The sequence below is a fragment of the Bradysia coprophila genome, chromosome X (assembly GCF_014529535.1).
Source record: "Bradysia coprophila strain Holo2 chromosome X, BU_Bcop_v1, whole genome shotgun sequence".
In the NCBI taxonomy this organism is placed as follows: domain Eukaryota; kingdom Metazoa; phylum Arthropoda; class Insecta; order Diptera; family Sciaridae; genus Bradysia; species Bradysia coprophila.
In genome coordinates, this window is record NC_050737.1 from 1,815,620 (window position 1) to 1,829,687 (window position 14,068).

Consider the following 14,068-nt stretch of genomic DNA (forward strand, 5'->3'; position numbering starts at 1 on the left):
AAAATGAGTTTCGTTTTAAGCACAAAATGTTACTATGAATTCTCTCTGATTAAAATGAACATTAATTTATAAAAGTAAAACAAAAATTAATTGAAATGGAAAGATATTGCGCTATATTATTTAAGTAAAATGAAACTTTTTTTATTATCTATAAAATGAACATACAAACTACGATGAAAAAATGAGACACAAAATCTGTAAGAATTTAAATACAATTTTCTCAAAGAAAATTGGTGCTAAAGGAAAAGAAAAGAAAAAAAAAACAAACCGACGGGAAACGATTGCGAATATACATATTTTGACACACACAAAAAAAACTATTGATATAAATAACACACTCTACACATGCACTTTAGAGACATGTTCGATTAATTTATTTTTTATTAATTTTTTTTTTTTTGCTATTTCGTTTTTCCGTATGATGTAGCTGTACCATTATAAATAGTCTTTACGTATAGCATAAGAGCAAAAAACAACATTATTAACAAAACTGGAAACTAAAAATTTGTTTTTAATTTTAATTTTTTTTTTTAACATTCATAATGACAAGGATATTTATGAAGAAACAAACAAACACAACCCAACTTATTGTTTATGTCAATTGTTACCTCATCATCATATAAAAATAAAGATATACAAAATAAAATTGATAATTTAAATGGAAACTCCGTCTGCCGTGTGTGATTCACTAAAGTAAATATCACCAGCTTTCTACGACTCGAAACAGCCTATTTTAACCTGAAGTTGATGTAATCAATTTCGACCTAACTTGAATTAAAATCTGAAACTTGAAGATACAATCATCAGGTTCGACCTGTCAGTTCAGGTTACAGGTGTGCCTGAAAACGTATGTGAAAATTTCAGGTATAACTGAAACTTAACCTGACAGATTTAAATAAAACAGGTTCAGATCAGGTCAGGTTTTTCCTAAAGAAATTTACCAGAGCTGACCATTTTCAAGTCATTCGATCGATTCCGAGCCTTATTTCTGTCGTTCGCGCTAAAACGCTGTGCGCACGTTCACAATACAACCAATATTTAGGTCAAACTGATTTTAAGGTGAAAAAGGGATTGATCCAGGCGCAAATGAACGCTTCGCGGCACTTCGACAAATCTGGTAAATCAAGGGTAAGTTGCGATAAAATTGAAGATGATAAATTTGATGATAAAACCACTGCAACTCAATTCAAATCTGTGCTTTTTCAACGTTTTCACAAACAACAGGAAGAACACCTATCGGCGCTGCAGATTTATGGTGGCAACATCTTTTACTGCCTTCAGAGTTCCAATTCTTGGATTCCTCGGACGAAGCTCCCATCAGCAAATGCTCTACATAGTTTAGTTCCAAAATTCTATGACAATTCTGACAGAAAGTTCCATAATCTGCAACGTGCTTCTTCCGAAGTACATCAAATTTCCGTCTATCAAATAAGAGATGTTGTTAATATGTTGTTGATATACAACTTTTAGCTGACTCTAGTCGGTCTTCGTAGTCAATTGAAAGCTGCACTGCTGCTGCAAATTTTAGACGGAGTCACGATCCCTTTCCGTGAACTTCTCATGATTCTATAATAAAATATGACTTGACATTGGATTCGATTGGATTGTGAACTATTTGAGTCGGGAGAGATATAATGAAAATCACAGTTCATATGATCAAGTGAAACAGCACAACAGGCTCACTAATCTTATTTACTTGACATTGATTGGCTGAAACATTAATTCAAACGCATTCGGTTTTATTATGATAAACAAAAGTTGCGTTCGAAAGATGATCGATCCTATTAACTTTCCATTTACAATGTTTACAAATTAAAAACTAAAATGGATCTCAATATCGCCTAGCTGATTGTGTTGTTCATTCACTTTTTTCATTCCGCCAAAGATGGAGCTGTCCGTCATTTCCTTATGATTCGCTAACCCCAGTTTTACCCGAAAAATGTTCATAAGAAAAATAAGATTCGCTCAAATTCGGAGGTATCGTGCGGTGTCTGTGTTCCGATGAAGTACTCTCGCTGCACAACTGACGGTTGGTCGCACGATTGAGAACTTACTGAAGATTGTGTAAAAATGGTGTCTGTGGGTGCGCTTTAGTGTATTTGTGTGAGTGCTTTCGAAACTTCCATGGCCAGGGCATTTCCGAGAAATTCGCCCATTTTTTCTTTCATTTTGTTTAAAAAAGATTTTGTTGGTTACCACAATGGCCACCATCAAAAATCAACATAAATATGAATCTGGTTTCTTATTTACCGTTTCTATGTTAATCGCGAACAATGCATCAATTCTTAATTGATAAAATGGAGCGAAGAAACGACGATTAACGATCATAATCAAAGTAACAGTGAATTTCGTTCTGTGTGTTTCGTTCTGGCTTCAATCGCTTCATGAGGATATTTTAGACTAGCGAGACATATTATATATTAAGGGTAGTGTTGTTCTACTCATTTCTGTGCAGAACGAGCACGGAGGCCTCCGTTGGGCCTATTGTGCTCACTATTGTTTGGTAAGACATTTGCAGTTTTTTTGGATCTACCCAAGTAGTTTGGGATTTCCTCCGATTGCAAATCCCAAAGTCTCGAAGCATAAGTACGCAACAATCAAGTAACAAAGGTCTCACACAAAAGGCAAAATTCATGCACAGAGCCAACACGAAATAATTTCTTTATAGATAAGATTGTCGTACGGACGAGAGCTTGTAATTAAGCTTTAGAGATGATTGTGAAAAAAAGTTATTCTTTACCAGTTTTTTTGTGTTTGACATCAGTGATGTACACAGTGTGTTCTGTAATCGGTTTTGAAAATGCTTCCAAATGGAAAACTATGAAAACAAATTCGATTCTTGTTGTTTCGAGGCATATACAATTGAAATAAAAAAAATTAAGAAAATTCATGAAATATTTATTTAAATCTATTTCAACCAAAGTGTCTAAATTTACTGCAGATGTCTTATCAGGTGGTACATTTTCAGCCGTTATCGTCGCTCTCTATCTACAAAACTCGACCAACACGCAAAAAAGGCAAACGTCTTAACGGCTAAAACATAATGACGATAAGACCAATGCACTGAGGACAAAATCTACAATAGCTGCGACAGCTGTATTTCTTGTGTGCGGCGCTACAGCTGTGAAAGAACTTTATTCTTTAAAATTTTTCAAAATGTTGAACATGCTGTAAGCTGAATTTAAAATCTGGAAGAAAGTTAATGTTAATCGCAGTACTACAGTCCAAAACCGAACCAAAAATGTAAGCGAACCTTTGTAAATGTAGCCAAAGTTAATGGATATAATCTGCCAATCAGAAGCTCCTGTGGTTTCTTCAAATATTCACCAAAAATTAGTACACATTTAATGGTTGATTGTGGTTGCTCAATCCAGTCGGATTCAAATAAACTGTATGAGAGACGATTGCTTGACAACATAATCTCATTTCCAAAGTACGTGATCATAAATAGTTCCGAAATGTAGTAGACAAACACGACAAGATACATAACACGCTCCAATATATTTTCACCGATGTCCTGCATCAATATAGTTAATTAAAAAATTCCAGTTGCGTAGCACATAATGTCAACTGAAATTCACTTACAAATGCCAGGCAATAAACCGATCCACAGATACACAAGCCGCTGGTAGCAAATTGAATAAAAAATAGATCCAAGAAAAAGGACCCCAATTCGGATGTTAACCTACGGAAAAAATTTAAAGTTACAAACTTCCAAGCAACAATGTTCTACAGTCACACACTGTGTTAGGTGTACGTGATCGTCGATCGACATTTTCAAGTCTTTGAGGAAATTGTTATGTAAAAACCGTTCCGCCATTTTCCCCATTACTTTTCCATTAATCTGTCCCATCTTTTTCAACTTAAAACCGAGCAGTTCATATCTCAAAGAACATGTTAACAGTAAATACCAAATTATTATAGAGAAAGTAGCAACTGTTATCGACAGAAATATCTCAGTGAAAAGGAAAATTGTTGCGATCCAGAATGCAAGTTCACTGTTTCTATAATTCAAAGGAAATCCAATTTCTAAAAATAAGGTTTTCTCTCCTCTAAGACAGGGTAGAAGTACAGCCGACAAAAAACCACCAAAAACCAGAGCAAGCCCATAAACGCATACAAACTTTATAAATCCTCTCAATTTGTCATTGTAGACAGTGAAATCATTATCATCACGAATAGAGAAAACGCAGACTCGATTCGCCAAATCGTAAATTTCGTCTTGCTTCCAAATTAAAATAAAAAGCTTTTTCGACAAAAGTGCAGCTCCGACTGACAAGTCCACTAAACATACAGTTGTGTCCAATTTTTCATGCATAATTCCTCCAACCATCAATGACAATGGAAGCAGAAATTGGTAAATGCAATAAAAAAGCTTAATCCGTGTTTCCTTGATTGAAGCTTTTTCGCCACGATGCCAAAAACCAACGAAATAAAATATAGAGAGCAAAACAACTATTGCTTTATGAATTTGACTGGAATGCATCGCGTTAGGTAGTGGTAGTAAACCGTTTAAAATTGAAAACGATACTAAGTGGATGTGGCTAATATTCATCGCATCGATTGAATACACTGTGGTTTTACCACTCGATATCAAAATGCAAATTACAAGTCTTCCATGTTAACTGTCAACTCATTTACTATAAATCTTTGCCCACCTGTTATAGTTTAATATGGGAAAGCCGTGTCATTGATGCACATACTTCTGTTTTACTTTGAAATGTTATAAAATATGATATATCCATAGAATATGACATGTCTTACGGACGAAAGCTTGTAATTAAGCTCTAGAGATAATTGGTACGAGTGGCAAACTACTCTGAAAAGCGCTGTACCACGACTTTGACTTTCTCTGACTTTTGTGATTCTCATGATTGAATGGCTTTCAATGATTTTCCAATAATAATCTATTTACAAAATGCTTCACTTCAAAGCACTGCTCCTAGCATGAACTGAACACTGAATTGACAAGTGTCATATTTGGAGGCTTTAAGAATAAAATGGTTCAACAATGACTAAAAAATAGCGTACAGTCCAGAAGCTGGAAAATGTTTGAAAAGTAATGCTGTGGTCACGTTCAAAAGTGTTGCGAATTTTAGTTGATTTAACTTTCAGTGTAATGTCCGACACCGTTCTTTTGCATATTACAGTTAAGAAATTTCACCAATTCATTTTAATTAAAAATTTTGATTTGAAAGTTGTTGTAGTTTTAAATCAAGGCTGTATACTTTGGGGAGGTCACGCAGATCGCCATTTTATTAGATACGCGGGAACACACCTTTTCCATACAAACAAATTCACCAAAATTGAATTTGTATGGCGTGGTGAATTTTTTGTATGAAACGTGGTGTGTAACCCGCGTATCTGCATCTGCGTGACCTCCCCAAAGTATACAGCCTTGGTTTGAAATCGGTCCCACATAAATTTTCGTCTAAAGTATAGTTTCCACTTAAAAAGAGCACCCCGTTTAGCCTCCGTTTACATGACAGTTGTAAAGTAGAACAAAAGAACTGTCACGCAAACGGAGTGGAAATTGAATTTATTTCAATTTTTTACTCCGTTTACGTGACAGTTACTTTGTTCTATTTTACAACTGTCATGTAAACGGAGGCTAAACGGAGTGCTCTTTTTTAGTGGAAACTATACTTAAAAATGGAAAAGTAGATTTTTTACTTTCTGCTTCATTGCTAGCTAGCTACCCGCACGTGACCCGTAACGAAAAACTGAAATCTAGATTTTCTTTTGTTAGACTAATGTTCAGGATAATTACGAACTTACAACAACTCTCAAATCTGAAAATTTGTCGGATTTCACGTTTCCAATACCAATACTGCAGATTGCTTCTTCGAAGTTGATTTTAGTATTGCAGTTCATGGCTGTTTGGTGACGTTTTCTATAGATTAAGGTTAGCTCGCTTAGTTTGTGTTTATTACGAAGGTTGAAGCACGGGTTTTCAAGGGGTCCAATGTACCAATGCACGTGTACCAACTTGTAAAAATAAAAATCCTCCAATGACCGGTGGTGACTTGCTTGACGAATGAATGATGCGAGAATAAATTCCATACTCTATTTTAACATTGAAATTCTTGTGACTTTTTTAAATTTTGCGGATACATTCTGACCATAACTTTCCGGAGCAGTTTCCCCCCCGGAATCGGAAACTATAGATGCATGTGTTTTGTTTGACGTCTTTGATGTGTTGGTTAAAATCGATTTTTATAATACTTACAAATGGAAAACTCGTCATTGATTAAATGTTTTTTTTTTTTAATCGAACCCAACATTTTAGTTTCCGGACGTTTATGGTGCTATTGATAGGGATTTTCAAGGTGATCATTTCGTTGAAGAAGTTTTTTTTTTTAAACGACCTCTCCGGCTCGGGGCGACTCTATGAAAATTTGAAAATTTCAAAATCATGCCTTTTACAAAAAATGGTACCGGGAGTTGAAAGCGTCCCGGTCGATTTTGATCTATTTGTAGTTTGTAGAGATTTGATTTGTCTCTAATAAAAGTATCGTCGGATGGAAAGGTTGTAGCTGTGAGTCAGGGTTAGGTATCAAAGTCAAATTATATTGTTTTGTCAATGAGCATCCCAACCGATTTTTCATTTTATTGGCTTACGTAGAAAAGAATCTTTTTTTTGATACCAACATTGAAAAATGATACTTTCGCCCCGCATATGAGGGGCGAAAGTAAAAAAATGCATCCCACGGGGAGAAAGTACTTAACGAAGAGCGAACGCAACTGAACGAACAGCGAAAGTGACTGACGTCACAGAAAATGAGAGAAATGAGTCGAGTTGTCAACAAAATCCGCTCATATTATGCAGAATACTTTGATCAAAATTGTAAAACACTGTGCGCCAGTGTTCTTATTGAAATTAGCATACAAAGTTGATACTTTTTGTTACTGAATGATTTGTTAGTTATATCTTAATTTTTGTGTGTGTTATTGTTGTGATGGCTAAATTATTAAATTTTTCATATACCAGGGGGCTGCCGCCCCTGGACCCCCGCATTTTCTGGCTAAATGCCTTTTTATTTCAACATTTTGTTGCGATGTTTGCAATACGTATCAATTTTCAATGTTGGTATCAAAAAAAATAGTATGAACGACTCGGGCCAAAAGTAAAAAAATTCAACCTGTGCGATTAGAGCCCTTGCCTTCGGCGCGGGCTCCAACTCTCGCACACGGTTGAATTTTTTTACTTTCGCCCCTTGTCATTCAATGTACTATTTTATAAAGAAAACTGCAGCCGTAATTCCACCCCTGCAATCCCAATCGTTTCCATTTTATTCCCCACCAATGAGAAAAACAATGAAATGATGTGTGACTTTCAAACAATTTAGTGCTAAATAAAAAAATCTCCCACATACTCCTCATTTATTAGCAAACTGTTGTCCTACAAAAGCAGCTCTGATCCAACGAATTAAATATTACCGAATGAGAATCGTATTCAAATTCAAGGGCTCAAAAATTGTTATCACTTGACGGAAATGAATGCGCGAATTTTGTTTCGATTAAGTCATTACATATTTATTCTAAAACAACATAACCTTGGCCATCAAAAAACCAGGACGTGAAGGTATTTACAGAATAACATAACCTGAGGTGTGTATCACACTTACTCTGTGTGCTTCACCCAACAAACATCCATCAATTATCCGAGATTATCTCAGCGATTTTTTTTTTATATAAATACATTTTCAGTTCGGAACAGTTTTGCCTCCGCTTAAACTTCCATTCGGTAATTAATGATAATTTGTCATTATTACATTTATCGGAACATTTAAATTACAAACTCTGCGGGTAATGGTGTAACTTATGACACATGAACAAAATTTGAAGTTGAGATCAGATTTGCTTCAATATCTTAACTTTTTTTGTCTGCGCTGGTTTTGTTTCAATTATCTTATGATGCAGAAGCAAAATTGCCATTGTATGAACTGGCATTGTTTGTATTTCCTGGTGTAGTACATATCATATACAATTCGATTGACTGTTAGATTATTATTCATTTAACGAAAAAACCAAATCACAATTACAAGACCATCAACATTTCCTATTTCCATTTATAAAATTAGTAATCTTTCTATGTAATCGGGCCTATATTAGAATTTTTGGGGCTTTTGCTGCACTAAAATCTAAAGAAATGATTAATTTCAGTGATTAAAATGTCGTGTGCAACCTTTGGTTCACTGTCGAAGCTTATAGTAGTTTGACAATTGAAAGGATTGGATTTTCTTTTTTTGTTGTACAACTCAAGCACAACATAGGTTATTTTGCCAAAGTTTCTTTATTACTATTTCACCTGTTACAAGAGAGTTTCACTGGAATCTCGTCTGTTTCAGCTTTTAGGCCGGTTACGGGTGAAGCGATTTTTCTTTTAAATAAAGTCAGGGTAAATTAAAATGATCGACTATGAATATTTTTAGCGTTTCGTGATTTGAAATGAAGTATTGGACTTAATAACAAGCTTTTGAACAATTTGTATAACATTCATAATGTTTTCAGTGTATTGAGCTTGTGCGCTCACCTCAAGCGTATGCGTGCATATTGGAATTGTTTACAGATAACAAACTTTACAAATGGAGTAAAAACAGTTCAAGTTGTCACGATACACTCAGAATTGACCATTTTAATTTGTTTTACTTTATTTCATTAAATTCGACATTTTGTCTTAGAAAAATGTTTCCGCAGATTAAAATAGTACTGTCTCGCTGTGACGTTTTTGTTGAGGCTTGTGGGAAGGAATATATCCCACACGCCGAAACAAAATATTTCCCACCTTCCCAGCAAGACAGTACGGTATTTTGTTGTCTTGCGGCCATACAATACGAAAAACTGGTTTTTGTTTTCACTGTAATGAGTCGTTTTCTGGCCACAAGAGAACAAAGCCATATTTTGGTTAAGAATTCTCTATTTTTAGCAAGTAGTATTTTCAGTAAAACACTTATTTTCCGTTTCTATGTCACAGGCCTCACCTGTCTTTCAGCTAGTCCCCATACAAACAAAGTGAGTGGATCAGCTGAAAAACAGCTGATGTTTCACTGACAGTGAATGTACATTTTCCGAGAACTGTTTTTTTTAGATATGAGAAAATATGGGTCAATTTAGAAAAATATGTTTTCCCAATGCTAGTCCCTCATTTGTGGTACTAGTGAAGACCCACAAAGTTCGTAAGGAAACTTATATTTAGAATTATGTCTTTATCTAAAAGCCTCTGAACGTTCACCACTTTCCCTATACTTATCATTGTGAAACTCACAAACTAATTGACTTGAAGTCATTGTAAGTGTAGGAAAATTTCAATAGGATAATATACTCTTTTTGGAGCTATGAGCAAGTTTACAATGTTCATATATATAATTATCTCTCTCAGTGTTTGTGACACCGAAAATATTAAATTAACTTATTTCACGACTACCAGTCTTTATATTATTCAGAGATTCCTAGGGAGATTCTTCACCATTTGAAGATTTACTCTAATTTCAGCAACAAATTATAAAAATTACTTTTGTGTCTGGTTGTGGTTCGTTAAGATTCACTCGACATTGAAATTGCTATGTTGATCGAAAAAAGTTAATTGAACTAATACTTACCTCCAGAATCAAACATTTCCAGCTCTTCCGGTAAATTGATTCATCCGGATTCCGGAAAGTCCGCTCAATGAAAATTTTTATTCGAAATTATGATAAGTTTAAAAAGTTCGACAGTCAGTGTTGGTATATAAATATTTGTATTCAATAAACACAGCAATAGAATTCGTTTTGATTTGCGAGACTCAATGGTGTCAATATAATGCTGAGTAATAATGAATGCGGAAACGAGTCCAATCGAAATATGTAAAATTTGTAACCACGAGTTTGAACCACGTCATTTCTTTCAGACCAATCATGCACTTTGCAGTGATATCGTTGATGTGGTGGAATTCGAGAGCAAAAACATTAATAAATTATGTGGGCTGACTTCAGGTAAAACGATGAAATATTTTACAAATTTTAAATTCCGAGGCTTCGGTGCAATTAATTCAAGAGTTACATTGTTCAAACGATTCAACATGATTCACGATTCAAGCGATTAAATTCATGAATTAAAATACATTCGGATATAAATATACAGAGTCACTTCCATAATTGTTCCTTTAATTCAGCTTGAAAGTCTTCTCTGATCGAAATCTCATAACATTTAACATTCTCACACACACGCAGGCTTGGAACAATTCAGTTGAAATAATATTTTTTGTAAATTGATTTTTGAATGATTGTTTGTTGAGAAAATACAAACCAAATTTTTAATGAAAATCAATTACATTGTGTTTAACATATTTATGGATTTGCAACAGTTAAAAGTAACGTTTCTGCACAGAGCGTGTACACATTCAACTAGATTGAAATCTAGTTTTTGATTGTTTACAATTCTCCGTCCAAATTAATAAATGGAAAACGTTTTGCGTGTTGACCATGACTACAAAATTATCTGGTTGAAGGTTAAACAAGCGGATTTGGTAACTCATCTGCGCCTCTGAGTTGTCAATTGCATTCTAGATAACTTTGCTGACCGACGACGGCGACGACAATTAGCAATTCAAACTCGAAATCATAGGTCTCTTTAGATTTATCGGTTTGGGATGACCGGTCCCTTCTTTCTTTTTCCCTTACAGGTCCTAATTCTAACACTTCAGACGGTGTCCCAATTGGGAGATTTTTTTGTAAAGTACCATTGGTATTATCGTCGTGAGTTGGCATAATTTTTACATTATCTGTAAATAAAGTTAAACAAATGAAAAGTAAAAGAATTGATATCAAACTGGAAGATCATTTAAACAGAAGATAATCTCCAGATTAACTATATAGCTATCGATGAACATGTTTTGTTGAAGGGTCAACCAGACCGAAAATCATATTAGATTCCGAAGATGTAATATCCAATTGATACCAGTTCAATGCGACCCAAAATAGTACGAATTTTTTTCCGATTGACCTATTGGTAGGTATTTGTTGGTGAAATTCGGATTAAATATGAGTATGAAAAAAGTTGCAGGAATTTAATTCGAAAGAAAATGTAATTTATTTCTTCGATCTTTTCATTCCGAAAATGACTCAATCATAAAAGAACAAATTACAGTCAATGGAAACATGATAATGTTAATGAATTCGGTATAAAATATAATTTAAACTATTAAGTAATGTAACTCACATTTAAAGCCATAAAACTAATTTGATCTTTCAGATAGGTTTGGTATGTTGTATGTAAGACAAATGTATTTTAATGGTACATAATACATGCTCTAATACTCATATCTCTCACTCTCTGATTGTCTTTATGTACGTACCACAATAAGCCCATATTGAATGCCACAGTCAATTTCCAAACCTTTATAATGGATAACATTACCATTACCAGAAAATTGATCTAACATATGAGCAAACACCTACAAAACTTTACCTGACTTCTGAAAAAATGTTATTTTTCTTTGCAAACGGTTTCGTTGTGCAACGAAAATTTAATAAAATATTTTTCGGCTTTCATGAACGAATGTAAGAATTGTAATGAAATGGCCGGCACATATATGGCATGTTCTTTTGTAACATTTTCGTGCATGGTATTTTTTCAATGCAAAATAAAGATATTTTAAACATTGGAAATGATTTAAAAACTGTTTCTAAATGATAAATAAAGATGAATCTTCATATTCAGACCAAAAAATAATAAAGTGTTATGAAAAATCTGCCAAGTACACCCAAATCAAGCGTCGTTCCGAACGTTTCTAAAGTGAGAAAAGTTGTATGCAGTCATCGACGGCAAAGGTGTTTTCTTATAGTTTCACAATAAAATTTTAACCATTACTTCATTTAAAAATAACAAGAAGGGCAAAACTTCATTTTAATCACGTTTTAAGTTAAATTTGATTGTGAAATAATTATAAAATAATTAAAAATGTCACCGTTCCGAACGTTTCATTAGTAAAAAAATCTAAAATGTCATACCGATAGGCAGAAAGTTTTCGAACCAAACGCTACTAAAGTTAAATTGGTTACATCAAATTGGTATCCAAATAGCACTTTGTGCGCTATTTTACATTGAAAACAAAAGATTAATGACGCCAAATACCGGTAGAAACCAAAAATCCGCTACAAATTTCTGTAAAATACCGGCAACAAAAAAAAATGTGCTACGAATGTATATTTTGAACACTAGTACTACTGTCCCTATGTGTGTTAGTACAAATTGTGAATTCTCACTGAGCGTGGAAACTGCCATATATATCGAAGCATGTAATTACGACTGAAATTTATTGAATCTAATTCAGTTCATGTCGGATATATTTCATTTTCTTTCAAGTTATTTGTAGTGTATATAGTCACTTTATCAAAACTTTTTCTGCAACACTTGGGAGGACTTTTGTCTTTTGTCTTCGCTGTTCAAAAAAATTGAAATGAAGCACTTCGTATGGAAAGGTTAGATAACAATGGCTTTGATGATACTCGACTGTAAATTGTAAATGATATACAAAAGGCCATTGTTGGAGCGCATTTTTTATGATAATTATATGTCTTGAAGTCTTTCTTTATTCGCAATCCAATGTAAAGCTAAGATCACAAATGTATGGAGAAGAATCAGTTGCTTTTTCTACTCAAATGCTTGGCGAGCAGAACCGTACAGCGGATCTCCATTTAAGAAGTCTTTAGCATTGGTTATTGTAATAGTAAAATGCAGCAGGCCTCCAAATTTCACATTTCGTATAGGGAAAAATAATTTTCTTGGCATGTCAAGGACCCATAATAGTACATTCCGTACCTAGGACTAAAAGTCTTGCGTATGAGAAGCTTCGAATACGCTAAAAAAGACTTTTAGTCCGTGGTACGAATAGTATTTTTCATATTAGACGGAGAAAAAGTGCGACGAAGTAGCACTTTTCGGGTCCTAGGTATGAAAAATACAATTTCTTGCTTCTGATAGAGAATTGTAAGAACTGTCAAAGATGTTATTAAATTGTAAACACAAGAACGATCTGTGATAAGGAGTGAAGACTGATTATGTGTGATGTTATAATATTTTAGGGCAATGAAAATGTCGAGGGGAGACCACTTCTTTTTCCATGTGAAATTGCGTAATATTGCAAAGTTCAGTAAGCGAACCTAACTTTTTCTGGGTTCAAGGGAGCACTTTGGTGAACTTTTGTGAGTACTTTCAAAGTGCGCAAACCAAAAAATTTTATCTCGCCAAATGGCTTCAGAAACCCCTTCGGGTCGGGCTGTAACACCCCACTTATCAAATACACAGCTTGGAACCTCGGAAGTAATATACTATTAATGGTTATTTTTAGTGTATTCGAATGATTAACTTTCCTTATTTTATTAAGAAAAATCCGTGAAAATGTTAAATTCAACTAGCGTCCGAACATTGAAAAGGAGGTATATTACTTAAAAAAAATTACAAAGAAAAAATTCGTTGTTTTTAACAGCCTCTTACTCGTCATCTTGGTTTTTTTCTATGGCTTCGTTCAAAGTTTTAATTCTTATCGAAAAATATGAAAACTTAACTCCCTGATGAGGAACGATACGAACCCTTTTAGGTAAACTCTGGTTTAATCGTTGACGAAAAGCCTAATTTTCCGAGCAATTGTTTTTCGATAGTGTGGAATAGATCTTGCTATATGCTACACCCTGAGTCCTGGACAATATTACCACCCAATACTAAACGATAATATCGTCCTAGGCGAGATTATCGTTTTCTCAAACGCTTTACCATATTGAAAGAATAACATCTCCTTTAAGAAGCAACCGAGGAATCCTGAACAATGGTGATGCCAGACTACTTTAACGAACACTTTCGAATAACAAAAAAAAATTATTTGAAGTTTTCAGTTGTATTTTCAGAAATGTCATTTTCAGGCGAGCTGTGGCCGCTTCTATTCCTTACGGGTAGGACCATTTCACGTCAGTAGAACGACCTTGATGCAAAGCTCTTTCATCGATATTTCTTGTACAGGATGAAGCATGACGCCAGTACTGGCTCTCAGAAACAACTCAGCGGATTTCACTCAAACTTGTTGACTTGAACC

General features: G+C 34.3%; 1 protein-coding gene across 1 annotated transcript; it reads right to left on the bottom strand.

Moving 5' to 3' along the window:
• Positions 1–3,125: 3,125 nt before the first annotated feature.
• On the bottom strand, positions 3,126–3,896 carry LOC119082857 (odorant receptor 43a-like). The gene is made up of 4 exons (XM_037192523.1): positions 3,744–3,896; positions 3,586–3,685; positions 3,254–3,517; positions 3,126–3,188 (listed from the first exon to the last, which is right to left on the bottom strand). Exons 1-4 carry the CDS (start codon positions 3,851–3,853, stop codon positions 3,135–3,137), a joined length of 528 nt encoding a protein of 175 aa, XP_037048418.1. The 5' UTR covers positions 3,854–3,896; the 3' UTR covers positions 3,126–3,134.
• Between the last annotated feature and the right edge of the window lie 10,172 nt (positions 3,897–14,068).

What these genes read in the sequence shown, in the direction of transcription:
- LOC119082857 (XM_037192523.1), bottom strand. Translation starts at nt 3,853, where the DNA reads ATGGGACAGATTAATGGAAAAGTAATGGGGAAAATGGCGGAACGGTTT. An exon ending in GATCACGTACACCTAACACA is followed by an intron (nt 3,686 to 3,743) that starts GTGTGTGACTGT and finishes TTTTTTCCGTAG; the next exon opens with GTTAACATCCGAATTGGGGT. An exon ending in CTTTGGCTACATTTACAAAG is followed by an intron (nt 3,189 to 3,253) that starts GTTCGCTTACAT and finishes ACTTTCTTCCAG; the next exon opens with ATTTTAAATTCAGCTTACAG.